Genomic DNA, 26,909 nt, shown 5'->3' on the forward strand with positions numbered 1-26,909 from the left:
TAGTTAAAAAAATTGTATAATTATAATCTACACGAAGAAGTCGAAATTTAGGTCTAATTACGACTCACGATTAGAATTTATCCACTTCTATGATTCGATAAAAACTTCCTAAATAGATATCATCACATAATGGTGAGTCAGAACTAACATAGCAGTAGTTATCCCTTTCAATGCATTTCATCACAGCAGCCTAATCCTTGTCAACAAATCCTCTAATAGAAAAGAAAAGTTTGGTGAAAATTAAAAAGAGATTCTTGTGGAGAGGATGAAGGAGATGTGAAAGAACATCCCCTCAAAGGAAGAATATATAATAAAGGAGAAGCTCTTATATGAGAGGCATTATGCATTGTGATAATGATGATCATAAAAAGGGCATCAGTTCCTTGGTTGGCAATAATCAATTAAAAAAGTGGGCAAAGTAGAAATTCAATTACACCTCTCTCTCCTTCTACAAGTTCAGATCATGATACTTGAAAGTGGTTGAAAGTTAGTGTATGGGAATATAAACATGCATGGCATCACAAACAAAGAGTTTTTCAAATGTCTGTGTGTGTGTATTGGTGGGGAATTTGGGGATAAATAGATTCTTTTGATGTCTGTGGGGTTTTGGAACCTTTTAATTGAAGGTGAAAACTCATAAAGCAAGAAGTCAACTAATGAATGGATGATGTATGAAAGAATAATCTTAGCAATAGTATTAATTATATTTTTTTCTATATGAAAATTCTAGCAAATTAGAATTAGAAACTCTTCAAAGATAAGAGGGTTCTTAAATTTTTAAGTACTAAAATCTCTAAATCAACTTGATTTCAACCTAAGGATTGGGTTAGTCGTGGATTGACAAATAGCCCATGGAATCAAATATATTTAGAAAAAAAAAAAAGAAGCTAATTTGTTATCCAAGATTCGGACACTCTACTGGGACATAGGGATGATCGATCTCATGTGAGTGTTCTTAGCATGCAAGAAAATAAGAATTGCAAAATTCAAATCTGCTTAAACTTGAAAGAAACACAAATGACAAATTTGAGTACATATCATAAAACGACTTAACTCAACACAATTTAAAAGGCAAAGCTTTAAATAGTCTAACAAGAAAAATTGTTATCCAAGATTCGGACGACACTCTACTGGGATATGGTGATGATCGATCTTATATGAGTGTTCTTAGCATGCAAGAACATAAGAATTGCAAAATTCAAGTATGCTTAGACCTGAAAGAAACACAAATGACAAATTTGAGTACATAATATAAAACGACTTTAACTCAACAACTTAAAAGGCAAAGCTTTAAATAGTCTTAACAATAAAAACCCTAGTGCATCATAGTAAAATGAACAAAAGTACCCTATTTTAAAATGTTATAAAAAGGATAAGATTGAAAATTGCTAAAACCACATCAAAATTATTAAATATGAAACCTAAATAATAATTTGATATCGAGGCAATTAATTGTATGATCATTTATGTTAGTGTACATTAGGATTTGTTAACTTTAGTCTGTATACTTTCGAATGTAAAAGTTTAGTTCTTGTACTTTCAAAAAATCTTAAATCTAATTTGAATGAAAAAAATTAAGATTTTAGAGAAGAGACACGGGATACAAAATTTGGCCTCAAACTAAAATCTGTCCCATCTTTTAAAACATAATTTTTTTTTTTACTCACACTCATGTCATTCCTAGTGTGTGAAATTACAAAAACGGATCGTCGTTTTGTACGTGGATTAAGATTTCACTCTCTTGCTCCACTCGTTCCTTTGGATTTAGGTTTTTTTTAAGTTCATTGCTCCCTCTATTTTCTCTCCCAATTTCTCACCCTCTTGCTCTCGCTCCTCTTGGTTCTCTCTCATTCATTTGGGTTTAGGATTTTTAGTTAGTCAATCTTTCTATTTCCTCTCACTCTTCTCATTCTTTTTGGGTTGATTTTTCTTGCAGTACCTCTCTTCACACATTGATCCCTCAATGCTCCATAGTAGCAAAAGCCCATAGGCATGCACAATAATAATAAGGCCACATATTTTGATATAATTTCTGAGATGATGACTCAAGCAAAAGTTCAAAAAACTTAAGGTTTGTGTAATAAAAAAATTAATCGTTTTTTAAAAAATTAATTCTTAGCCAATTTTAGTAGACAACCAAAGTGAATATATTTTTGTCTTTTTATTGTATTCTACAACAAATTTTGTTCCATTCAAAATTTGAAATTTGGATTTAGAATTCGCGTTTGACTGTGAATTTTAGAAGTGCATGTAATAATATATTTCATGTTCATAGTTTAAAAAAAAAACTTTTAGAGAAAACGACAATTTATTATTTTTAAAATTAAGTAACCAACCACATTTTGATAGTTTCTCTTTTATTTTTTGGTTTTTTCTTTTTTGAAAACACAAAAACAAAAATGAATAACAAAGACCTTTTGAAGTTTAAAAAAGTGGGGGGATAATTCATTTAATATCCAAAATCTTGGTTTAGACTATACAATATAATAAAGCCCAGATTTTAGTGAAATTGAGTAAATAAATAATAATAATAATAATAATAATAATAATAATAATAATAATAATAATAATAATTTTTATGTTGGAGAAATTATAGATAATAAAATTTTTAGAAATTAAAGTCAACAATAAAATAGGGTGAGGACTAAAATTAAAAATTATTGAAAAGTGTAGGGACAAAAGTTGCAAATGATATGTCTAAATTTCTACAATCTTTCATGTGTTCATTAATTTCGTGGATGAATTGATATTTCCATTATAGTATTGGAAAATTGTTGAAATACTAAAACCATAATTTAAATAAAATATAACTAATGATATACGTATATTAACAAATTTGTTCTTGTTTTTATCATCATTTTGAACGTATATTAACAAACATTACAAGATATATGGTATACTATGACACTTTTCATTACAACCCCAAATTTAAGAGAGAAGAAAAAAAAATGTCACAAAATATTAAAATTCACGTTTTTTTTAGGGGAAAAAATGCTGTTTTAGTAAATTTTCTATGATAGTTATTTGTTGTCATAAAAGGTAAAAGCATTAAAAAAATTATTTAAATAAAATTTAATAAAAGACATGCTTCTGTTTTTCCCCAAATTTTCAAACCTCACAAATACCCATTCTCAACGTCTCTAAACACCGTTCAAAGATTCGAACATCCACCTCCCCAAACGCTGTCGTCTGTCATCAGCAATCGTTGCCCACCGTCCATCCCTGGAACTCCTCAGGTCGTTTCCTCTTATCCCATAGAAAGTAGTACGTCACATATATAATAGGTTTTGTTGTTTTTTATTGTTGACTTTTCTAAAACTTTTATTGTTGACTCTTCCAAAATTTTAGTCCCTCATCCTATTTTCTTGTGGTGTGGGAGATTTTAACTTGGAAACTTGGTTCTTAGCACATATAGGTATCAATTGAACTAAATCCTTTAGGATAGATTGTTGTAGATTGTTGTTGTAGTAATTGGTTGTGGTGTACGTGTTTTCAAAATTAAGTTTATAAACATTACTCACATTCATTAGTTTCTATATTTGGTTGTCTACGTTTCATAGCTACTTTCAAAATTAAATCCAAATTTGGAAAACTACAAAAAAAAAAAAAAAGTTTTCACATAATTTTTTTAAAAATTGGCTAAGAATTTAAAGATGAAAACTATGAGTAAAAAATGGGTAGAAAACAGACCCAAAATTGTCAAAGAAGATATTTTGAAATTCATTATTAAATGAAAAAAAATATCTTCATAATGAAGAATGAAGAATAATAAAAAAAAAACTTTATTAGGAAACTTATGCTTTTTTTTAGTGCCTATATTTGATTCTTTTTAACTTTGGCTAAGATACCCATCATTCATTTCTTCTTACATAAATTCTACTCAGCACTTTTGGTGATTTGATTGGAAAATTATGTTAATAATTTTTATATTTCTCTCATCACAATCAACCTAAACCCTTCATTTCCAAATATTTAATTATAAATAATAGAGGATTTTGTAAAACAAAATTACTTTTATATAAATTGGTTACTTTTATATAAATACATTCTTGTGCTGGGTTCGGTCTTAGGCTTCTATTGGAAGTCCTAAGCCTCCGCTTATGTCGTTTCTTTCAAAAAAAAAAAAATGTTAGGGAGACTTCCTAACTTTGAATTCATCAATTCTATACTAATTTTTTCTTTTTTAGTACAATGTGAGAGCTATAAAAAATAGTTTAATTAAAAATAGTATTTTCTGACAACGCAAAAAAAAGGGAAAAATGTGGGCAAAGATATGATGTGTCGACCTAGTCTTCATTGCATGGGCACATCTTAGTTTTGGATTTGGATTTGAAATTGAAGTTAAAATATGATGACTGTGCTAAAAGAGTATATGATGATAGAGTGTGGTGCTGGAATAGCTCAGTTGGTTAGAGCATGTGGCTGTTAACCACAAGGTCGGAGGTTCAAGCCCTCCTTCTAGCGTTATAATGTTCTTTTTTTTTTTTTTTTGTGAGAATGAATGAAAACACAAAGTTAAAATATGATGACGGTGCTAAGAGAGTATCAATTTAGTAGGGACATTTTATTCGGCTGTTCCACGTACTTCTCATGATACTTTTTAAAAATTTGAATCAAACTCCCATCCCCATAGAGACAATGCATAGCAATTACACTACTGACTACTAAAAAAAAAGGATCTTTTACAAAGTGGAGAAACTCAATTGAAAGCTGCATTAGGGTTAGGGTTAGTTAGGGTTAGGGTTAGTTAGGGTTGGGGTTAGTTAGGGTTGGGGTTAGTTAGGGTTAGTTGGGGTTAGACATCTTTTTAAGTATTAACTTTGGTTTAATTTAATTAAGAACAAAATTTATGTCGATTATATCGATGAATCATATTCTCTATCGCCCTTCATCCACCACACAACTTTTTGTCGTTGCTTTTTAAATTTGATCATCAATAATCATATTCTCTTGAATCTACATTATATCAACGTCTATTCAATACAACCCATTTTAATATACCAAATTCTTTTAAATCTCAACTCTTTATTTTTCTAAAATCCTAACTTTTTTTCTTTCAATAATGGGTCTATTAATAATACAACTTGCTATAATATATCAACAAAATTCTTTTTAATCTCAACTCTTCAAATCTTGCTAAGATAAGATTTATATCTTTTTAATCTCAACCCTTTCATTCTTCTTAGATATAAATCTCAACCCTTTCATTCTTCTTTGTATATGATAAGAATATTTGTTTTGATACAAGATTTATTAATACAATCCATCATAATATACCACAAATATATATTAGAAAAAAGCATACTTTCAATTACAATATTTAGGATTTATTAAAAGTAGAGGGACTAAAATTATTCAACTATTGAAAATCCATGAACTAAAATATGAACTGAAATACAAAATGTAATATTGGACAAAAAAGATACCTAAAATCTTATTTATAAAAACCGTAAACAATTTATTAATTATCTAGTATATATGAATTGTAGTGACTAAGAAAATAAATATTTTCAAATGATAATATAATGTTCCTTTCTATTTAGTGATATACAACAATACATATGGATAGATGTCCATCATCCGCTATCATAAACAATGATATGATAAATGTTTATTAGTGTTTATTACTAATAGACAGTTTTGATATATTTGTAAGAAAAATACTTAGATACATCTTGTGTAATACCTATCTTTGTGTATTCTGCCAAATTGTCACAATCATAACTTACCACGTAGAATGTACCCAAGAACCAGAACCAAAGAGAAGGGACATTACAATTATATCAAGTAGATGTGCATCCTAAATTAATTTTAAATGTTCTAACTCTTTTTTTAAGACAAAATTATTTGACTGCATTTATATCAGTGGGCGTGAGAAACTCGCATGTACGTAGGACTTGATGTTTGCATTGGTGTGATGTCAAGTTGAGTAAAACTCTCAATACTTAAGTAGTACAAGAAATATATTTATCAAGCTGATCAACTAAACATAGAGAGAAGTACTTGCGTTCTTCCTCTTTGAGATTCATGTCAATATGAGACTATTTATAAAACTTTTCCTTTTAATACTCGCTTGGAGTTACTTGTGTAGTGTCGGTGGTGTTGAAATGGGTGTGGTTTCTCGAAGTTGCAAATTAAAGTGTCAATGTCAAGCCTAACTCAATAATTTCTCCTTTATTTTGAAATTCCACGAGTTCCAAAACTCAAAGATTCGATGACTTTTTCTTTTAGGATCTATTCAAGTCTCTGTTTTTCTCATTGGACTTGGGCTTTGGACGTACTTTTCCTATAAGATTCAACTACATGCAGAGACGACTCCTATATATATCCAACCATTTAGTAAAAGGATAGAGCCATCTCGATATTTCTTCATACACAAAAGTTTACAATGAGTTGTGAAGCGATTGTCAATCATGAGATAAAGGATATGAGAAGAAGGGGTTTGAGTGCAGGATCACATGGACACCACAATTCGATCCCCACGTTGTACATCCATCTGTGAAAGAAACTGCAGAGTGAAGAATACAGTAAGAAATATAAAAAGAATTGGAAATGCAAGCGAGTTCAACAAGTTTGGTACTCAATGATGGACAATAATCAAGCTCAATATCGTTTCTTTCTAAGAGCAAGATGATCAAGTTCCTCAAGGAGATGAGAAAATTTATGAAGCTGTTGTGTGTTAGAAGTTCAATCAATTTATGATTTTCCTCTTCACTTTACAAGAATTAATCTCATACTTTTCATTCCATACTTCAATTACTGATCTAACTTTCTCTTCTACTTCTACAATTTAACAATGCTCTTTACAATCACTTATGACGATGTAGTTAGAACTGTAGTGGTGTTGACTATATATATTTGTTCATGACTCCTAGCTAGATGACATCATATGAATTTTAGTGTTGATCTTGCCAACCCAACCATATTATATATACTTATAAATTGAACAAAATATTAAAGCGATGGAATTTAGTTTTAAATGAAAACTTCATCGAATTTAGAGACTTAGAACATTCTTTTGGTGTCGCGACGATGTTTTGATAACATTAAAAATAAATATGTGTTACCAAACATCAAGATATATATGAGAAACTCAAAAATCGAGGGATTGATCAGAGCAAAATAGATATTTCACATCTTCAAAAACGTCAAAAACAATATTTATTACGCCTTCCTACTATATGGCATTGTGAGATAGAAAGACATTTCAAAAAAAGAATGAGTGAATCGTTTGTCTTACAAGCATTTTGGATTTTCATCCAAAGTAAAGCATCTTAACTATCGTATTTGTTTTGTGGTATTGTAAGATGCCTTGACATCTGAAAATTTTTTTAGCATACTAAAATGCGTGGAAAAAGGGCAATTAAAGAGCTTTGGATATACCTCCTGAAACATGAGTTTTTCATATCCCGAGTTAAGAGCATCTCCATTTTACATTTTTGTCCTTTTTTATTTTCTACATATATATATATATATATATATATATATATATTAATCTTCATTTGCATTATATAACTAAAATAAAGACCAACTGTTTATATCAATTTTTATATAAACGGTTGGTCTTTACTTTATATATATCATAATTCTTATTATTTTAACAAGATATTCAAATTCAAATTTCAATTCAAATTAATAACTATTTTATAAAAATCTTAACGTATGATATATTATTTTTTGTTGAGAAAAATAACATATAAAAATAATATAAATTTTATTAAGGAGTATTTGTAAAAATAACAAAAAGAAGTATGATAATAGAGTCTATGTCACTATATTTTTTAAATTACAAAAGTAACAAATTTAAAAGCGGATAACCTCTTACAGCCCTTCGATAGCCGCCTGATAGTCATTTGGTATCATTAATTACTTGTCATATTTGTCATATTTGCAATATGCAAAAAAGAGGTGATATATATGAACTATTTTTTTCTAAAAAAAATTCATCCGATGCAATTTCCCCTTCTAATATTAATTCAAAAAGAAATTTAAATTCATAAAAACAAATATGTTGTTATAAGAATCCTAAGAGCATTTTTTAAATCTTATGTAAATTTAAGATATTTTAAGTAGAAATCTTGCCTACGAAATATCTAAAGACCGACATCTATCATTCCAAATATCTAAGACCAACATCTAATTTTTTCTTTTTTAGTACAATGTGAGAGCGCTATATATATATATAAAAGAGATTTTAATTTCCGACTTTCCAAAGAAAAAATAAATGACGATTATCGTTGATAACACTAAAAGAATTTTGGTTTCTGCTGACAGGTTTTTCTGGCAACGCAAAAAGAAAAAAAAAACGTGGATAAAGATATGATGCGCCGACATAGTTTTCATTGCGTGGGCACATCCTAGTTTTGGATTTGGATTTGAAATTAAAGTTAAAATATGATGACTGTGCTAAGAGAATATATGGTGATAAAGTGTAGTGTAAGGTCAAAGGTTCAAGCCCTCCTTCTAGCGTTAGAATGTTTTTTTTTTTTTTTTTTTTTTGAGAATGAATGGAAACACAAAGTTAACACACAATCCACTCTTACTAAAACTTACAATATTGTTATACATTTTAACGTATAACAATATTGATAGAAAGATATTTCAACAAAAGAACGAGGGATCGTTTGTTTCACGGACATCTGGATTTTCATCGAGAGTGAAGCATCTAAACTATCGTATTTGTTTTGTGATATTGTAAGATGCCCTTGACATTTGAAAATTTTCGAGCATACTAAAATGCTTGAAGAAAGGGCATCTAGAGAGCTTTGGATGCCCTCTTGAAACATGAGTTTTTCATATCCGAGTAAAAAGCATCTCCATTTTACATTTTTGTCCTTTTTTATTTTACGTATATATATTAATCTTCATTTACATTATTAATATCATAATTCTTATTATTTTAACAAGATAATCAAATTCAAATTTTAATTCAAATTAATATCTATTTTATAAAAATCTTAAAGTATGATATATTATTTTTTTTAGAAAAATAACATATAAAAATAATATAAATTTTATTAAGGGCCATTTGTAAAAATAACAAAAAAATTATGATAATAGAGCTCATGTCACTACTTTTTTTAAATTGCAAAAGTAACAAATTTAAAAGCGGATAACCTCTAAAAGCTCTTCGATAGCCGTTTGATAATCATCTGATATCATTAATTATTTGTCATATTTGTCATATTCGCAATATGCAAAAAAGAGGTGCTATGAGCTGTTTTTTTCTAATTTTTTTTTGTATGCAATTTTCCCTTTTAATATGAATTCAAAAACAAATTTAAGTTGATAAAAACAAATATGTTGTTATAAGTTCAAATTATATTTAGTTAATTATAATTTACTAAAGAATCCTAAGATCATTTTTTAAATCTTATGTAAATTTAAGATATTTTAAGTAGAAATCCTACCTACGAAATATCTAAAGACCGACGTCTATCATTCCAAACATCTAATACCGACACCTATCATTCCAAACATCTAAGATTTCGATTATCTACATTTATAAAAAAAAATTGTCCTAAATATCTGCAACCTTTGAAGGAAAAATAAAAATCAAATTTTACATATGGTTATCTCAAAGAATCATATTCTATAGCCCCCTTTATCAATTGCTTTTAATTTTAAAAGCACATCATGAGGTTTTTTTTTTTTTTTTTTCTTTTTTTGAGGCGATCAAAGGAATCATATTCTAATTGGTGTTATGTTCGACATCCAATAATACAACCCCATTCATCATATCACAAAAGTCTTTAAGTTTTGTGTACAAAACATTAATTTACTTGCATCTTTTACGAGTACAACAAAATTTCATTGTTTATTAACAACAGACGTGTTGAAAAATATCTATTAACGTCTATCCGTGTCTGCTAATTATAAATGATAATAGTCTATAAAATGAGACTTTTTTTTGTCATTGACATAATCACTCGGTCTACATACATAAAATAATTTTAATTGTTATAATTTATTATTGATAAACGAAAATTACAGGTATAATATCTTTTTGGAATCTATAGAAGTTTGTTTAATTTAGTCCTTATGCTTACAAATGTCCGATTTGAGTCTATATCCATTCAATAAATCTTAAATTTAGTCTTCAATATATATATACATTTTAAAAAAAGTTGATTTATTTATTAGCATTTTAACAATATAAATCTTATTATCATTTTTAAATATAGTAAAATAAATTAAATATTTATAACATATAGCAAAATTTTATATTTTATCGTTGATATACATTGATAGACGTTGATATATGTTTTCATCAGTGATAGACACGGATAAACTTATATTATTGTCTATCACTATAACTGATGGAAGCATATATCAAAGTCTATCAATGTATATCAATGATAGAATATGAAATTTTGCTATATTTTGTAAATATTTTGTCAAATTTACTATTTTTGACAATTCTCCTAAATTTTATTATTATTTTCTTCAATTTTGATAAAAGTTTATTATGCATATATAGCTAATTTAAGGTTAGTAATAATTCAAGGATGCTAAAATTGGAAAATTGAAAATACAGAGTCCAAAATTAAATAACTCCGAGTATATATACCAAAGAGATATTTTAAATGTGAAAAAATAGTCAAAAAAATAATAAAATGGACAAAATATTTATATTTCATAGAAAAATCAACTGTAATAAATATTTATTTTCTTCTATAAAGCATAAATAATTTTTTTTTATTATTTTTTAAAAAACTATTTACATGTGAATGAAGAAGATCCACGTAGACTTAATATACAACCTGAATTACACCCAAGTATTTCTCATTCTCTCTTTACAATATTCGCATATTAAATCCTCCATATACGTCCTAATACTATATATCATTCTCCTATAAATATCGAACAACTAGATGAACAAAAATATTAAAGCCATACACACACACACACAAAAGTACTTACTGATTGCTAAACATGAGATAAAGGAATGTGAAAAGAAGAGTAATATGAGTATCACATGGACACCAATTCCCAACCTTGAAGAACCTCATGTGCAGGAGGTTGCAAAGTTTGGAGTTGAAGAGTACAATAAGATATACAAAAAGCATTGGAAATTAAAGCAAATTCAACAAGGTTGGTACTCATTGATCGACTATAATCAAACTCAATATCGTTTCCTTTTAGAACAAGATCAAGTTCCTCAAGGTGATGAGAAAATTTACGAAGCTATTGTGTCAGTACAGGCAACATATCAGCCTCCTTATCAAGTAATCAAGACTCTTTTACTTTTTATCCCATACTTCAACTATTCATCATCTAATTAAAAACTCTAAATCCACTTTATATGATGCAGATGTAGTGAAGTTTGATTATATATTATGTTTATGTTATGTAGTACTTATGAATAAAAGCCATTCAAGTAATTGCTTTTTCTCTTTGTAAGCTTTTGTTTCAATAGTGTACGAGAAAAAGTTTAGAATAATTCGGTTCCTACGATTTATAATTAGAATTCGGGTTCGATAAAAAAAAAAAACGTATAAAAAATCTACAATTTTTTAGAAGTAGTAGTTTAGAATCAAACATAAAATTTCTCTTATAATTTGCATCATATATTCCAAAACCAATTGTCTTCTCTTTTTTTTTCTCAATACTCTTCGTTCTTTGTTTGAAGCTAAAGTCCTACGGTTTTTTACTATTTCAAAAATAAAAGATAAGAAAAAAAAAAACATTAAACAGAATTTAAGCTTGGAATATATTTTAATTTCATGGGTAAGTTGGAAGGGAAATTAGTTTTTGAATGAACTTTAATTGATTGTTTTAGCTTTTGTTATGGTTAGGGTTTGACTAAGAAATTTCAACCAATCACAAGTTGACATAATAACAAATTTGGGATAAGGAGAGCACGGCCAATCAAATTGTGCCATTTGGCAAAAAAAAAGGCTCGTCAACTCATATTTATTAAGATAAATTAGGTCAAACCTAAATTAATTTAAGTCCAAATACAAAAGTTATGATCATATAAATAGAGGAGGTCACCCTTCATTTCATATATTCAAACAGAGATCTAAAAATTAGAATTATATTTAGAGAATTCACAAAGTGGTATTCTTTGAATTAAATTTCCTTCATCAAAATCTCACGTGTATAGACAGATTTACCGAAATAAGCTAAGTAAATTAGATAACTCTCACATACATAAATTAGAGAAATAGAATGTCTAAAGAAAGAGATAAATGCTTAAGAGATGGTTTACCCAAGGCCAATAGGATCCACATCCGATCAAGAGTCACCCACGATCTTAGAAGATCGATTAGGTTGGATCGACTAAGATCATTAAAGACCTTTGCATGACCCATGAAGGACTTTTGCAAGATACGATGAAGGACCTAGTAGTTCCAATGTAGGACCTCTACATAATTATCCATAAACGATCTTAGAGATCTATGGAGAACCATTGCAAGAGCCATGGAGGGGACCTAATGAAAAACCTCTCCAAGATCTATCGGTTATGAATTGTGCAGGCATCAAATTATTAATTAAAATTTTTTAAATAATTCTATGTAATTTTAGTATTTTTCTAATTTTATCCTTTTTAATGAATATTAAGTAGGGGTAATCTAGTTTTTTTTCTCTTTTATGATGAAAGATTGTTTAACCAGATTGTGATGAATTAAATTTTAACCTTTGTGCTTGTTTCGAGTTTTTTGAATTTGCAATTTTGTGTTGGAAGTGTTCGAGGCTTTGGCTTGAGAACTTTCTTGTCTCAAGATATTTGATATCAAGCAATCCTTGTCTAGCCCAAAAAAGAATTTCTAATTCCAATTGGTAAGGATTTCATATCATTTGAATCTTTCTCTTACGCCAAATAATAGTTACAGAACGATAATTAGTGAATCAATTTCTTTACCAATTAGTATAAGATAAATATATGATAACAATTAATATTAAATACCAATCAGATATTAATAAGTATTGAATAGAAATTAGTATTTAACAACAATTATATAACAATTATTCTCAAATAGCAATCATTATCATTAATAGTTGCCATCAAACAAAAATCGATATCAATAACAATCCATATATTACGATCAAGATTAAGAAAAATCAAATAACAATCAATATCATTTAGTAATTACTAATTAGTATATTTAACAACTAGTATCAAATAATCATACAACAATCAAACAAACAATTGATATTATAATTGAAATAAGATAAGAAATAGAGATCTAACAATAATACAACAAAAAATTAATCTAAGAATTTTGCCAATTTTAATTGTGAGAGATAGGGGTGACCATGGGTCAGTTTCGGTTGGTTTTGTACAAAAGTCTGGGTCGAAAACCGACCTAGCAAGTTCATACTAAGGGAAATCGACAACGATGTTCAACGGGTTGGTTTCGGTCGGTTTTGTGAAACATTTTAATTAAACCAACCATCGACCGGATTTTTAATAAAATCGACCATTTGGTCTCGATTTGGTCGTGTCGTTCTGATCAATTTTCGGGTGTCGATACTAACCCCTAGTGAGAGACATTTTTGTTCATTGGGGATGGGAAGTTGAGCTTTATAATTTTGTCATTTTTGCAAAATCAACAAACATGTGCTATAGGTCTAATTTTAACCCTTTAATTTGACATTTCTACCCTTTGGAATATCCTTTTGACTTAAAACTGAAAACACTGCTCTGACACGGACCCTGTCATGGTGAAGGCCTAAATAAAGCAAAGCCCTTTTGTCTTTCACGACAACGCACGCTCATCGTACTCAAACCGCTCAATACCAATCTCGCAAATAGCAATGCGTATTAAATCTCCCAATTTCTCCTCGACCCTTTCCCCATCCAAAACAATCAAAACGAAAGAAAAAAAAAAAAAAACTTCACAAATCTCCTCATCTTCTTCCTCCGCTCCGGTCGGATCCATGGTGTTTCAGCCGTAATAAGCAATGCGTCATCGTTGATCCGATCTGGGTCGGTGATGAATCTAAAGAAAATAGCCATGGAGTTTGAAAGAATTCGAGATTTGTTGCTCATTTGGTGCGGAATCCGAAGCCTTCGAGTAGCTCTCGTGGGTGGAAATCACACCGCTGCCAGGTTTTGCTCTCGCTAGAATCGCTTTTCTCACTCCTTATCTAACCCCACCTCAAATTTCCTCTTCTTCTTCATCTCATCTTCAACTTTTAGCATCTGGGTATTTCCCTAATTATCAAACCATTCCACATTCACCCACGAATTTTCCATTGAAATCATGGATTTGGCTCGTTTCAATCGACCCAATACCCATGCATTTGACAATATCAGCTGGAATTCTAAGACCCATTTGGTTATTAACTTTCCCAATACTCGAATTCTTCGTGTGATTTCTTATTCGTCGTTTTTCGCTATGGTTATTCTCACGTTTCCTTGTATTGTGTCCATTCTTGGGCAAGAAAGTGGGTCATCTGAGTTTTTTTCTGTATCAGACATGGTTGATTCTATGAAATTGGATTTGTTTTTTCGTGATTTGGGTCATGAAGGTTTTTCCAAGAACGGCCATAAGGTTCTCATTTTGAGCTCTGCTGAAACAAAGGGCTTGATTCAGATACGTGTGTTGGATGGTGATGAACACAAACTTAATATTGTTGTGGACTCTGATTTTGATCGGACTGGGTTGTTTTCTGACGATTCTTTTGATTTTGTGTTATCTTGGGACTTTATGGACTCTGATTTCATTGATAGAATTCTGAAAACAGGTGGCATTGTGGCTTTTCCACTCATTAATAACAATGACCCATCAAATCATTTTGAGAAGAAACCAAATTACAAACCTATGTTTCTCAATAGATACACCTCCATTATTGTTGCAATGGAGAAGACAGCCTTGGCTGATAACCTAGTTTATGCTTCAGCTTCAAGAAGACGTCTCTTAAAATCCTCATTGCCAACTACAAATGCAGCTTTGAGAGACCTTGAGGATGTGACCAAACCAAACAAACTTGGGAGGAAAATCAATTACCTTCCCGACGTTTTTAAACTTGAAGAAGAATCTTCAAGCAGTGTCACGTCAAGAAATGCTGTCTGAGGTTATTGTTGGAGTAGAAGAATGAATGGTGTGAGAAGAAGAGGAAAAGAGAGGTTATGGGGGATTGTTGAATGTTGATGTGTTTGTATGTCAAAGTTTGAAAGATGAGGGAGTGGGGAGTGTATTTAATGGTGGGGTTAAAAGGGAGAGTGTTTTTTCTTCTGTAATTGTGTAATGTGGTAGAAAAGCTAGTGCTATGCTTCCTGATGTGGTTTTAAGAAGTTCAGCAATGGTGGATGTTTTCTGTTTGTTTGTTTTTGTTTTTGTGTCATATATATTTGGCTTTGGCATACACATTTGCTTCTTACAAAATATAGAATATTGTTTTATGGGATAATACAATAATTCACGCTTTGAAAATGTTTCACGTTATCTTCGTGTTTTCAAATATAACAAAATAAACCGAAATATTTTCAAATATGACAAAATTTTACTTTCCACCCGCGATAGATCCAGAAACAGTGGTCTATTCCTGGAAACATTTTTATTTTCAGCAATTTTGTCATTTGATACAATTTTCCTATATTTGCATGTATTTTTCTAACACCTATCCAATAAATGACCCACAACTGAGCAACGAAAAGTTTGTTCATATTTCAAACCACACATCCAAATATTTTAAACATATAATATACTTATAAAGCTTGGTGTCCCTCCCTCTTTGGACATTAGCTTCGTTTTTCGAAATTGTCGTCGTGCTTGACCATTGGGTCTTTGTCTACGAGGAGACATGGTAAAAGAGTAATAACAAATTATTTCAACAATAACAAGCATTCATCTTTTCTTCCTCCATGTCGTGATCCTAAATTTCAATATCCATCTTTAACTTAAACGACTTGAAATGTTTACTCTAGATAAGTCATTTGAAAATTTAAATTTGAATAGTTTAGAAGATTCAAAAGTTGAGTTAAAAGTAGATGATCTGCATCGAAATTATTTAGATCCAACCCCAATTTAAAACTTCTATTTAGAAGCATATTTTTCATATTGCTAGTAATTTACTCCGTTGACCTTAGATAATAGATGAAAACACCAAATAACTCGATGCTCCAACACATGTACACCTTTAGTTGTGCGATGCATTTTACTTTTAAACGATGTATATTTGTAAAAGAAAAGGGAAGGAAGAAGAAGAACAAACAAAGAAGATATACAATGTATCGATGGTTTGAAACGTCATGTAAACCTATTATTAAAAAATTTAAAAACTACAAAGATACATTTTAAAATTTAGAAACCAAAACACACTCGAAGAAAAATTCAAAATATTTAACAAACTAAAATATTTATAAATTATTGATATAAAAATTTATCATTTATAAAATATAATTATAGAATATGAAAAGTTTATAATATTTTTGACTTTTGGATTCTCTAAGGAGAAAAGAAAAAGAAAGAATTCGGGTGTGGTTAATCCAATCATTATTAACCAAAGGTACTTAGAACCCTAAGGCCTCAACACAAAGCAGAGGGAGAGATTTAGAACCACAAAGCAAAAATGGGAGTAGAGAAAGAGTTGCTGAGATCTGGAACCGGTCCCAAACCCACCGCCGGACAGTTGGTCACCGTCCACTGCACCGGCTTCGGTCTGTCTTCTTCCTTTACCCATTTCTTTCTTCAACAAAACCCTAACCTCGAAATGTTTAATATCTTTGCTTTCTTTGGTTGCCATAAAATATGCATGTGAAAACAATGTTTGGGTCTGTAATCGCCTTTCGTTTTACTTCACACTTTCAACTACATCGCCATTTCTTTACTCTTTCTTTCGTTGTTTATTTAGGATTGCCAATCCAGTCGAATCATCCAGCCTTTTTTTTTTTCAATTGGGTCTATCTAGTGTTTTTGATCCTCACGATGATGAGCCGTGATATTTAATTCTCATTGATGGGTTACTCTCTTTTCTCTGATTTTGTACTCATACTGCTCATCCCTATGTGGATCTCTCTGTGCATTTAATTTCTTAAAAGGCTTTTAAGTATTAAACCATCTCCAACATTGAACTCAAGCAAAATGTTTACTGATTGATCTTGTATGCATAGCTACTATTATGTTATTACATTTGAAGTACTGAAAGCTGATATGGTTATGTAAGACTTGTTTCTTTCTTTCTTTCTTTTTTTACTCAAACTGCTCATCAAGATGTTTATCTCATTTTCCTTCGTTTTCCTCACTGTTGAATTTCTTCTGCAGGAAAGAATGGCAATTTGTCTGAGAAATTTTGGAGGTAGGTTGTTTTCCTGTCCTCATTGTATTAAATGTGCATGCCCATGCACAATTTGTTCATTGATGTATAATTTTCTTTTATCTAGCACAAAGGACCCTGGACAGAAGCCTTTCTCATTTAAAATTGGTCAAGGCGCAGTTATAAAAGGTACTTGTCCTGTATATTCTCTTAGGAGTTGCTTAAAAAAATAGAACATTTTTGCATTCAATTATCAATCAAACGCTTATTTTAGTTTTTGAACTATTTCTTTTCCTCCAACTATGAAAGTTTATCCTTTTTGGGGTCATTTTTTTTCCTTCCAAATTCATCTTTGGAAATATCAGGGACAAAGTTGAAAAATGATATATACGTTTGGGACAAAATTATCTTTAGCAGTGTTTCTTCAATCGAAATTAAGATTGATCTGATTGGCCGATTGTTGGAAGAACTATGTTTATAAATTGTAGATGCTCGGTAACTCATAGTCTTATCTGCAAAAAGCATATAGGTGATTTGTGTGAACACTTTAAAACCTACACCACCATTACTGGATGTAAGTTATCTACCTTTGCAATAGTGAGGTGACAAACTTAGAACTGAGAACTAAATCAAGCATTTTAAATATTTAGCATGGGTTAATAAAGTAATGATTTTTCAGGGTCAATGTGAGAGTTGATCAATAATGAGAAGGCATAAAGTGGTTTCAAAAAACTTCAACTCTCCTTTCAATTATATTCTTTCTCCATTGACGTATCAGCAGTTCATCATTTGTTTATTTTGTTCTGTTTTTTAATTAAGAATGTATTTACTTGCAGCATTGTATGGCTCAGCAGGTCACTCTGCAAAAGTTGGCTTACCTGTTTTTATCTTTTACCCAACATATGATTTAGGTTTCATGTTACAAGTTTTAGAGTTAAGACAACCTATAGACTTCTGCCAAACCTCATTGTATCTACTTTTTATACAAGGATGTTTTGAAAACTGTGTTAAAATTTACTACTGCTTGAAAATGTTATTAGACCACTAAAACACTTCATAAATTGAATGTTTCTTGGTTAATAGGACTTTGTTGGCTATTTGAATGTTTGTTTTGAATATTGATTTGAATTGAATCTTTGATTGAAATTCCGTAGGTTGGGATGAAGGTGTGCTTGGCATGCAAGTAGGAGAAGTTGCTCGTCTCCGGGTAAAATATTCAGCTCTATCTCCTTGCCATTCTAAATGATAAAACGCTTTTAACACAACTATAATTTGTTATCACTGTTCTAATTTTTATGTAAGCTTAAACATGCGTTACACATCCAGTTGGTTTTTACATTATGTTGCATTTAGTTTTGCTTCAGCCACTGCGATATGTTTTACTTCTGTATGATTTGGCCAAAACAGTTCTACTTGAGCCTTAAGCAACTTGGTAAAGTTGGAATGGTTTTAAGAATGTCCACTTCTGAACATTAGAAGTAGCTATATGTATCTTTTTAGGATGTAAGATGTAGCTATATGTATTTCTCTTTGTAATTAGATAATTTAGGCCCAACTTGGGTAACCATTTGGTTTTTGAAAAGTGAGCCTATTTTTTCTTAACTTTTTACCATGATCTACATCTTGAGTTGAATTTTTAACAAAATTCCAAAAATGAAAACAAGTTATTATTTTATAAGAAATGAGAGAATTCATTGAAGAACAAAAGGGAACAGGGCAAGGGGTTGAGAAGACCCCTCCCCAAGGCACTAGTTAAGAAAAGCCTTTCGATTGTTAAAAATCATCAAAATATTATAATTACAAAAGAATTTGGTATGATTAGTGCACCACCAAGAGGTTGTATGTTGAACAACAGTCCAAAAGGAATCAAAAGAGGCATACTTAGCTTCAAAAACTCTACTATTCCTATCCTTCCAGAGGCACCACAAAAGAGCCCTTGAAGCACATCTCCAAAGAATTTTTTCCTTTACCCCCAAGGGCAAGACCATCAAGCAACCAGTCATCAATTACCAAACGGGGCTCAAATGATCACCATACAAGCCGTAATGTGCTGCCCATTAAAACTCCCAAAATCAAGCATGTAATTTCAACTTATTTTTGAAGTAGCCATTTCCCTACTCGATCCAAATGCCCTCCTCATCGAAAGTATATTATTCTCTTACAACTCTTTTGGACTCGTGATTATGGCCGTGTGATAGATCACCACTACTTCTACCCTTCCTGATAATATCTACCATTTTAAACTTCATATTCTATCTCGACTAACGTTAGCACTTATGTGATTACTTCCTGCAGCAATTATTTCGGTTATGGTTTCTGTGCTGTCTAGAACTTTTTTTTTTTATTTTTGTAATCTCATTGAAAGCCATGAGTTTCAGGCATCTATTTATGTTATATACTATAATCCATGTTTTTATCTTTAACACTTTTTTTCCCTTGTTGAATGATGATTGAACAGTGCTCTCCAGACTATGCTTATGGCCCTAGTGGATTCCCTGCATGGGGCATACAACCAAATTCAGTCTTAGTTTTTGAAATTGAAGTTCTGAGTGCTCAGTGATCATCTCTTTTTAAATTGCAAATGTAGTTTGTTATGAGAAGCTTTGATTTTTCTGTGTTTTTCTTGATGAATAATTGCCATCTATTCGAACATGTTATGTATGTTTAATTTTAAGCAAGTTATGATCCTCTTGGTTATGAAGCTGTATTTGGTTTTGGCCTTTATTATAACTTCTATTATGACTACATTAACAAGAAGAATTGTTGTGCCTTAATAATAGTAAGGTTTTGTTTTGTTTTGTATTTTTTCCTTTCGTTTCATACTACTCAATCACAAAAAAGTTTTAGACCTCTATTGTTAACCATTTTATTTATTATTATTATTATTAGTTTTTCAAATAAACCTTATTTTCTCCCATTTTTTTTTAAGTAAAAGAATGGAATATTTAGTCAAATTCTAGAAAAGAAAAGAAAACAGTTTTTAATTTTTAAGACTTGAATCAGTTTCCCAAAAATTGGTACAAAGTATATTCCAGATGTAGAGGTAAAATGAGTGTTTGAAGTTTTAATTTTTATAATTTGAAATTTTTTTACACATAAATGTTAAACTATTTATAGAAATAAATAAATGAAAAATACCGATAGAAAGTCTCTATCAACCTCTATTGATAATAGACCGATTCATTATTAGTATTGACAAAATTTCAAACCACGTAAGAATTGAGAGCAACTAAAACAAAATATAGACTTTTGAGTAACATTAGATGGATTTATTTAAGGGTTTCTAGTAACTATGACAAGATAATTAGGTTCGAAAAATCAGGCTTATTAAAAAAAAACACCCATGCACGTGGTATACCTAGAACTATAATAACCCACTCTATGTTTGGTCAAACATCCTCCAAAAATGTGTTTCACGCCATTTGACTAAATTAGTGTTGATAAATATCAACTTATTTACAAAAATATCACATTATTTTATTTAGCCAAAGGTCATTAGACATATCTACCATTAATTAAATTAAAAACCTTTAATATTTTGTAATTTTCAACATTTACATATATATGTGTATCAGATGTATCAGGTATATCAAGCATATCAAATGAGTATTGGTGTACTATCATATGTATTAAGTATATATCGGGTGTATCACTTGGGTTAAACTTGTTTTTGTTTTTCTTTTTTGCCATACTTACAAAATAAAAGAAAATGTGTGAATCCTAAACTCAAATTGCTGGACAAAATTTTCAACCAGGTACTACATAAATCTTTTGTTAATTATTCTTTTGATACATAGAGTATCTTATTAATATTTTGAAAAAATATTTCAAAAGCTTATTTGCTATAGTTCTGACAGCTTAGAAGGTGAATGTGTTCGATTGGAGCAATCATAACTTTCACCCGTGATATTTTTCAAACAAAATTAACATTCGAAGAGAGTGTACACTTCATACCTTATAAATATTCGGGTTTAAATTTATACAACTATTAATGGAGAGTTAATTGGATACAATTCCTAAAGAAGTTTAGGGACATAGTTAATCACAAATCCACAAGAATACCAAAAGACATAATAATAATAATCAATCACAGAAGGGGGAGAGAGAGAGATCAAGTGTAAAGGGATAGGTTTGCACACAACTATATATTAAATTCTTATTCCATAATAATATGATAATATATCATTATTTCCACACAAATAAACAGGAAAAAGTGACACAGACACAAATGCATGGAATCAAATGTGCACTTTCACACCCTGTTTTTGAGGATTACATATTAAGAGTCAGCTCTTCCTCTTGAGCTTCCATTGAAAACTTAGAGAAAAAGAGAAAACTAAACAGAAGTCCCATTATTTTTCATCCATAACAATACCACCAAATAACCCACATAGAAAGAGAGCTAGGGAGAGAAGAGAGAGTGTTTATCAGAGAATTAAGCTCAGTTTCTGGTCAAGGAGAAGGATTAGATGGTGGAGAGAAAAATGGGAAGTTGGGAAAGATGGAAGAAGGAGTATTCGGGCCAAAAAATGTAAGTGGAGGAGGCAATCTGAATTCAGGGTAAAATGGTGGCACATTGAAATCCGGGAGCTCCGGAAAATCTGAAGCCAAGAGCTTACGAGATACGATAGTGGAGGAGGAGGAGGAAGAGGAAGAAGAAGAACTCAAGCTTGAAAGAAGCAATGTGGCAACAAAAGCAACGAGAAGAGTAAAACGAGCCATTGTTTAGAATAATAATGGTAATGTGGTTTGAGTTAGAAGTTGGATTATTTGAGGTTTTATATAGATGAATAGTGTGGGCCATCTTTTAAGTACATTAACAAGTATTATTAGTTAAAAGCTAGGTTACAAAATCAACGATTAAACATTGTGAAGAATGTAAAGATTAACACATATATAATGGTTATTTACTAACCGTTAGTAAAGAGAAATTGAGATTCGATTATGATTTTTGGTCTCATTAGATTGGTATGATTCATGCATGCAAAGTTTGGAGGAGTTACTTCCATCTAAATTAGAGGTGGGTTTTATTGTAGAGGGGATCTTTTTATTTATGCCTATTGTAAATGTAGTCAAATTTGGTTGTTTAAAATGGTTGAGGTTGGAGAATTATGTAATAAATAATAGAAGGTCCAGAAGGTTGTAGCTATTAAGCTAGCTGCTTTTATGTGTGGGTAATGAATGTGTTTAGGAATTGTATAGAAATAAATGAGTAGCTAGATACGTTTTTTTCTTGGCATTAGAGATTGAAATTATTATATAAGATGATATACTTGAAAATTATTCGAGGGTTATCTAAGTCAAAGACGCAAAAAGGTCAGTATGATGTAATCAAGTTTAAGGAAAACTGAAGGGTGATATGGTGGAAAAACGTGCCCCAAATAAAGGTTGGTACGTTCTCAAATATTGATCAACCAATCTCATGAATATATATAAATTAGGAAATAAATAAGTTTGGCTTGGTTTGGCATTTGCAATCTCAAGCAACAAATTGTAACATCCCAAATGTTTAAATAATTCATTTGAATTAATTTTATCATATATATATATTACATTAAACAATACAATAATCAGTGATGGTATGTCACACACTAAAAGAAGTACTCATTCATATATAGTATATGTTTTATAAGAAGACATCATATAACTGTATCGACATGCTGATAGGAAAAGAAAAACAACACGCCATAACACGTATCAGAAATCATACAACTAAAGAGAAAGTTACATAACAAAAGAAAAAAGAAAAGAGAACAATTCATTTTCTAGTGCTTTGGATGAATATGTGCTATTCAAGGGTTTGATGTGGTCGTGTGGGGTGGGTTAAATGAAGGGAAAGGCATGTCTTTTGGAAGAGTAGGAAAAACTGGTTTTGGGAGAGGTGATAATTCAGGTAATTTAGGGAGTTCTGGTTTAGGAACATTTGGTAATTCAGGTAATTTTGGGAGTTCTGGTTTAAGCACATTTGACAATTCAGGTAATTTTGGGAGTTCTGGTTTAAGTCCATTTGGCAATTTAGGTGATTTTGGGAGTTCAGATTGTGGTGGATTTGAAACTTCAGACAACTTAGGAAGATCAAACTTAGGCACACTTGGAACTTGAGGAATTTTGGAGAGATCGAGATTAGGTACTTTTGGTAATTCAGGCAACTTTGGGAGTTCAGGCTTTGACAATGCAGGAAGTTTAGGCTTTTCCAAAGGTGGAAGATGAGGCAATGGAGGTAACTCAAACTTTGGTAGTGGAGGAAGCTCAGGTTTTGCCAAAGTGGGTATTTCAGACTTTGGAAGTTCTTCAGGTACCGTAGGTAATGGCGTCTCCAAAAGATGCCTTGCACTTGCTGTCATGATAAAGAAATCAAAGCTCATCATTATCATAAGAACACCAAATATGAGGTGCGATGCAAAGGTTGAGTAGCGATGAGTAGACATTGAATTCAAGAAAACACAACAAAAAGCAATAGCAAAATCTATATAGATAATGGATCTTGAAATGAAGTTGATTAGATCAATTACGTGAGCTTTGATGGTATCCATTTGTGACATATAGAAGTATTCATAGGTAAAAGAAAAAGGGTATAAAGAAGATATGATTGGAACAAAAAACTAAAAAGTGTTAGTTCAACTTTCCCACCTATTTACTTTCTCTAAAAGGCAATAATGTGTGGCATTGTGTATTAATATAATATAATATTAAAATATTTAGAGAATTGAATTAAAAATATAATATCATATAGTATAATATAATATATAATAATCAAATGTATTGAGAGAATTCAAATTTGTATATACATGTCTAAGCTATGTGTTGCAATATCTCATCCTATATCTATTTAGGCTCTAATGTCCTCCAATGATTTGTTTTATTTATGTAATGTTAAACTAACTTAAAATATATTTTAGTTTCTATGTTCCTTTATTTAAGTTTAGTTTATACAACTTTTTATTATTTTTTTTGGGGGTTGGTATACCCATTATATGATGAAACCTAACATATTTTTTTCAAGCAAATATACCAAATATGAGTTTGTGTTACAAAATATATAGTGATAATAATTTAATTAGCAAGATTAATTTGGCCAACCAACTCATATATATATGCTAGAGAATGTAATTTAAATTGAATATAATGATGTTATTACATTTGTTGGATAACCAAACAACATTTGACCTAATGGAGATATATGGGTGAAAAGCTTAAGAAAAATAAATATTTGATTAATTAATTACCTAATAATATTAAATTAATTATACTTTATAATTAATTTATTACAATGAATACTTTTTAATTAAGCTCCAACATGTGTAAAACTAATTAATACCCTTAAACTAGTTAAGGAATATGATTCTTTTGATAATATATATGTAAATATATGAGGTAGGTAGGAAAGTTGAACTAACACTATTTTTCTTCCTATCCTTTCTTTCTCCAAATCATATATGCTTTTCTAATTAACACTACATGTCTTTTTATATATAAAAGCTTTACATGGTCTTCAAAATGCTATGACCAAATCAAGTTCATTATATTCCTAATCAATAATCTCTTCTCGTGTGGTAATCTTAGTGAAAGTTCGATGGCAACTCTTCGCTTCTCAACTTTGGTATTTCCTGTGATACTTGGTGTTTTTATGTTGATGAATTTTGATCTTTCGATCATGACAGTGAATGCGAGGTATCTTTTGGAAACTTCATTACCTGAAGAGCTTCCAAAACCAGAAATACCTTCTTTGCCAAACCTCGAGCTACCTCCACTGCCAAAGGTTGAGTTACCTCCACTGCCTCATCTTCCACCCTTGGAAAAGCCGAAATTACCTGAACTCCCAAAGTTGCCAGAATTACCAAAATTACCTAACCTTGACCACTCAAAAATTTCAAAAGATTCAAGCTTGCCTAAACTATCCGAAGTTTCAGAACTGCCAAAACCTGAACTCCCTAAATTACCTGAATTGCCAAATTTTCCTAAACCCGAAGTTCCAAAATTGCCAGAATTACCAAACGTGCCCAAACCAGAACTTCCTAAGCTGCCTGAATTGCCACCCCTCTCAAAGCCAGTGTTGCCCTCCCTTCCTAAGGACATACCTTTCCCTTCATTTAACTCGCCCCATGCCACCACAACGAATCCTTGAATACCATATTTGATCTACAAAGTTAGAATTAAATATACATTTACATACAACATTGAAAACCATGTTCTATCTTGTTCCTTCCTAATTAATTGTCGTTTCTAGTCAGTCTGAGATTACTTTTTATGTATGGTTTGTTCCTATTAATTATATCAGTGTGTCCTTATAGTTACATGATGTTGTCTTGTAGACTTATATTATGAACAAAAACATATTTTCATCTATGATATATATGTTGTAATGTTGTTTCTATAAATGTAGTAGAACTTCTCCAAATGGTTACATGCATGGGTAAGTTTAATAGCTGAGGTATATAAAAGTCCAAATTATTTACTTGTAGTGACAGTAGCATACTGAGATTAACTACAAGGACATGCAATCCAATGGAATTATATGACTACTTCAATATAAAGAAAATTTTAATTTATTAATGACTAAAAAAACAATCCTTTTTCCATACATTATTAATTAAAAGAGAAATGATAAAATGAGAGGAAAGTATACAACTAGTTTAAAGTAAGATGTCCTAGCCATCCTAGTAACAACAAATAAGTGTAAACAACGAATCGATCAAGAGACGCATAAATTCATAGTTTGATAATCCAATTCAATGACGAAGAAATTATATGACTGAAAAAGATAAATTTCCTATTATGAAAAAATGAAGCATTTTTACAACAACTTTACACTTATTTGGAAAAAGTTAGATTCTAACACATTATAGTGACACATGCATAAAGTCTAACTTATTTGATCACCCAAAAAATTTATAGTGAAATGAAAAGATAATTATAAAATAATATAAATATAGGTTTTTTTTTTTTTTTTTTTAAGTTTTTCAAATTCAATTTCTCTAGAAATTAAAATTTCGAGTTAAAAATAAAGCTCAAAATTGAAATAATAATAATAATAATAATAATAATAACAAATCAACAAAAACCCTCATACTTTAATTTGTAAAAAATGATCTTCACATGTGAAAACTATAGAATTGTATCATATGTGACTAACGGAGCTAATTCAAATGAAAGTTGAAATTTTCTTAAAATGTCCAAATTTCTGTCACAATAAGAAACATGTCGAAATATTCTTGAAATATTCTTGAAATATTCTGAATCTTGAAATTTCTTGAAATTCCATCAAAATGGGGAAAACAATTCCCCTTGTTGAAATTTCAAAGCCTTCTTCGAAATCTATTAAAATTTCAAGATTGAGATGGGAAAAATTTTCTATAATGGATATAAATTCAATCAAAGAAATAATTACTCCCTAAGATGTTACTCAACTCTCTAAGAAACATTTTAAAACAATTTAAGTACAAAATAATTAAGTAGGGTTAAATTACTAACTTTTTACAACATTTTTCTATCACGAGAACTTAGAATATAAAACGACATTGTGTTGTGAGAAAATGGTCATTAATATTTAGTTTGATGGTTCCACCAATGCAACCTACCCTTTTCAAGACCAACCAACCAAAATATACAAATCCGCACCCTACAAGAAATCTAGTCTTTAGCAACGCACAAAATTTATCGCTAACAATTTTTTTTCGTTGCAAAACGACGGTTTTAAATGG

At 30.3% G+C, this 26,909-nt stretch overlaps 4 protein-coding genes across 4 annotated transcripts; 3 read left to right on the plus strand and 1 right to left on the minus strand.

Annotated features, from left to right (window-relative positions):
- Nucleotides 1-14,213: 14,213 nt before the first annotated feature.
- Nucleotides 14,214-15,026, plus strand: LOC103495679 (uncharacterized). Its single transcript, XM_008457305.2, has one exon. The coding sequence runs from the start codon at nt 14,214-14,216 to the stop codon at nt 15,024-15,026; it is 813 nt and encodes a 270-aa protein (XP_008455527.2).
- A 1,369-nt stretch (nt 15,027-16,395) lies between these two features.
- LOC103495380 (peptidyl-prolyl cis-trans isomerase FKBP12) lies at nt 16,396-19,905 on the plus strand. The gene is made up of 5 exons (XM_008456915.3): nt 16,396-16,612; nt 17,217-17,250; nt 17,336-17,397; nt 18,363-18,415; nt 19,667-19,905. Exons 1-5 carry the CDS (start codon nt 16,525-16,527, stop codon nt 19,766-19,768), a joined length of 339 nt encoding a protein of 112 aa, XP_008455137.1. The 5' UTR covers nt 16,396-16,524; the 3' UTR covers nt 19,769-19,905.
- Nucleotides 19,906-23,000: 3,095 nt separating this feature from the next.
- Nucleotides 23,001-23,741, minus strand: LOC103495381 (protein PELPK1-like). Its single transcript, XM_008456916.2, has one exon. It carries the CDS (start codon nt 23,739-23,741, stop codon nt 23,001-23,003), a length of 741 nt encoding a protein of 246 aa, XP_008455138.2.
- A 980-nt stretch (nt 23,742-24,721) lies between these two features.
- On the plus strand, nt 24,722-25,586 carry LOC103495680 (protein PELPK1-like). The gene has a single exon (XM_008457306.3). The coding sequence runs from the start codon at nt 24,782-24,784 to the stop codon at nt 25,331-25,333; it is 552 nt and encodes a 183-aa protein (XP_008455528.2). The 5' UTR covers nt 24,722-24,781; the 3' UTR covers nt 25,334-25,586.
- The last annotated feature ends 1,323 nt before the right edge of the window (nt 25,587-26,909 follow it).

This window comes from Cucumis melo, chromosome 1 (assembly GCF_025177605.1).
Source record: "Cucumis melo cultivar AY chromosome 1, USDA_Cmelo_AY_1.0, whole genome shotgun sequence".
NCBI lineage: Eukaryota > Viridiplantae > Streptophyta > Magnoliopsida > Cucurbitales > Cucurbitaceae > Cucumis > Cucumis melo.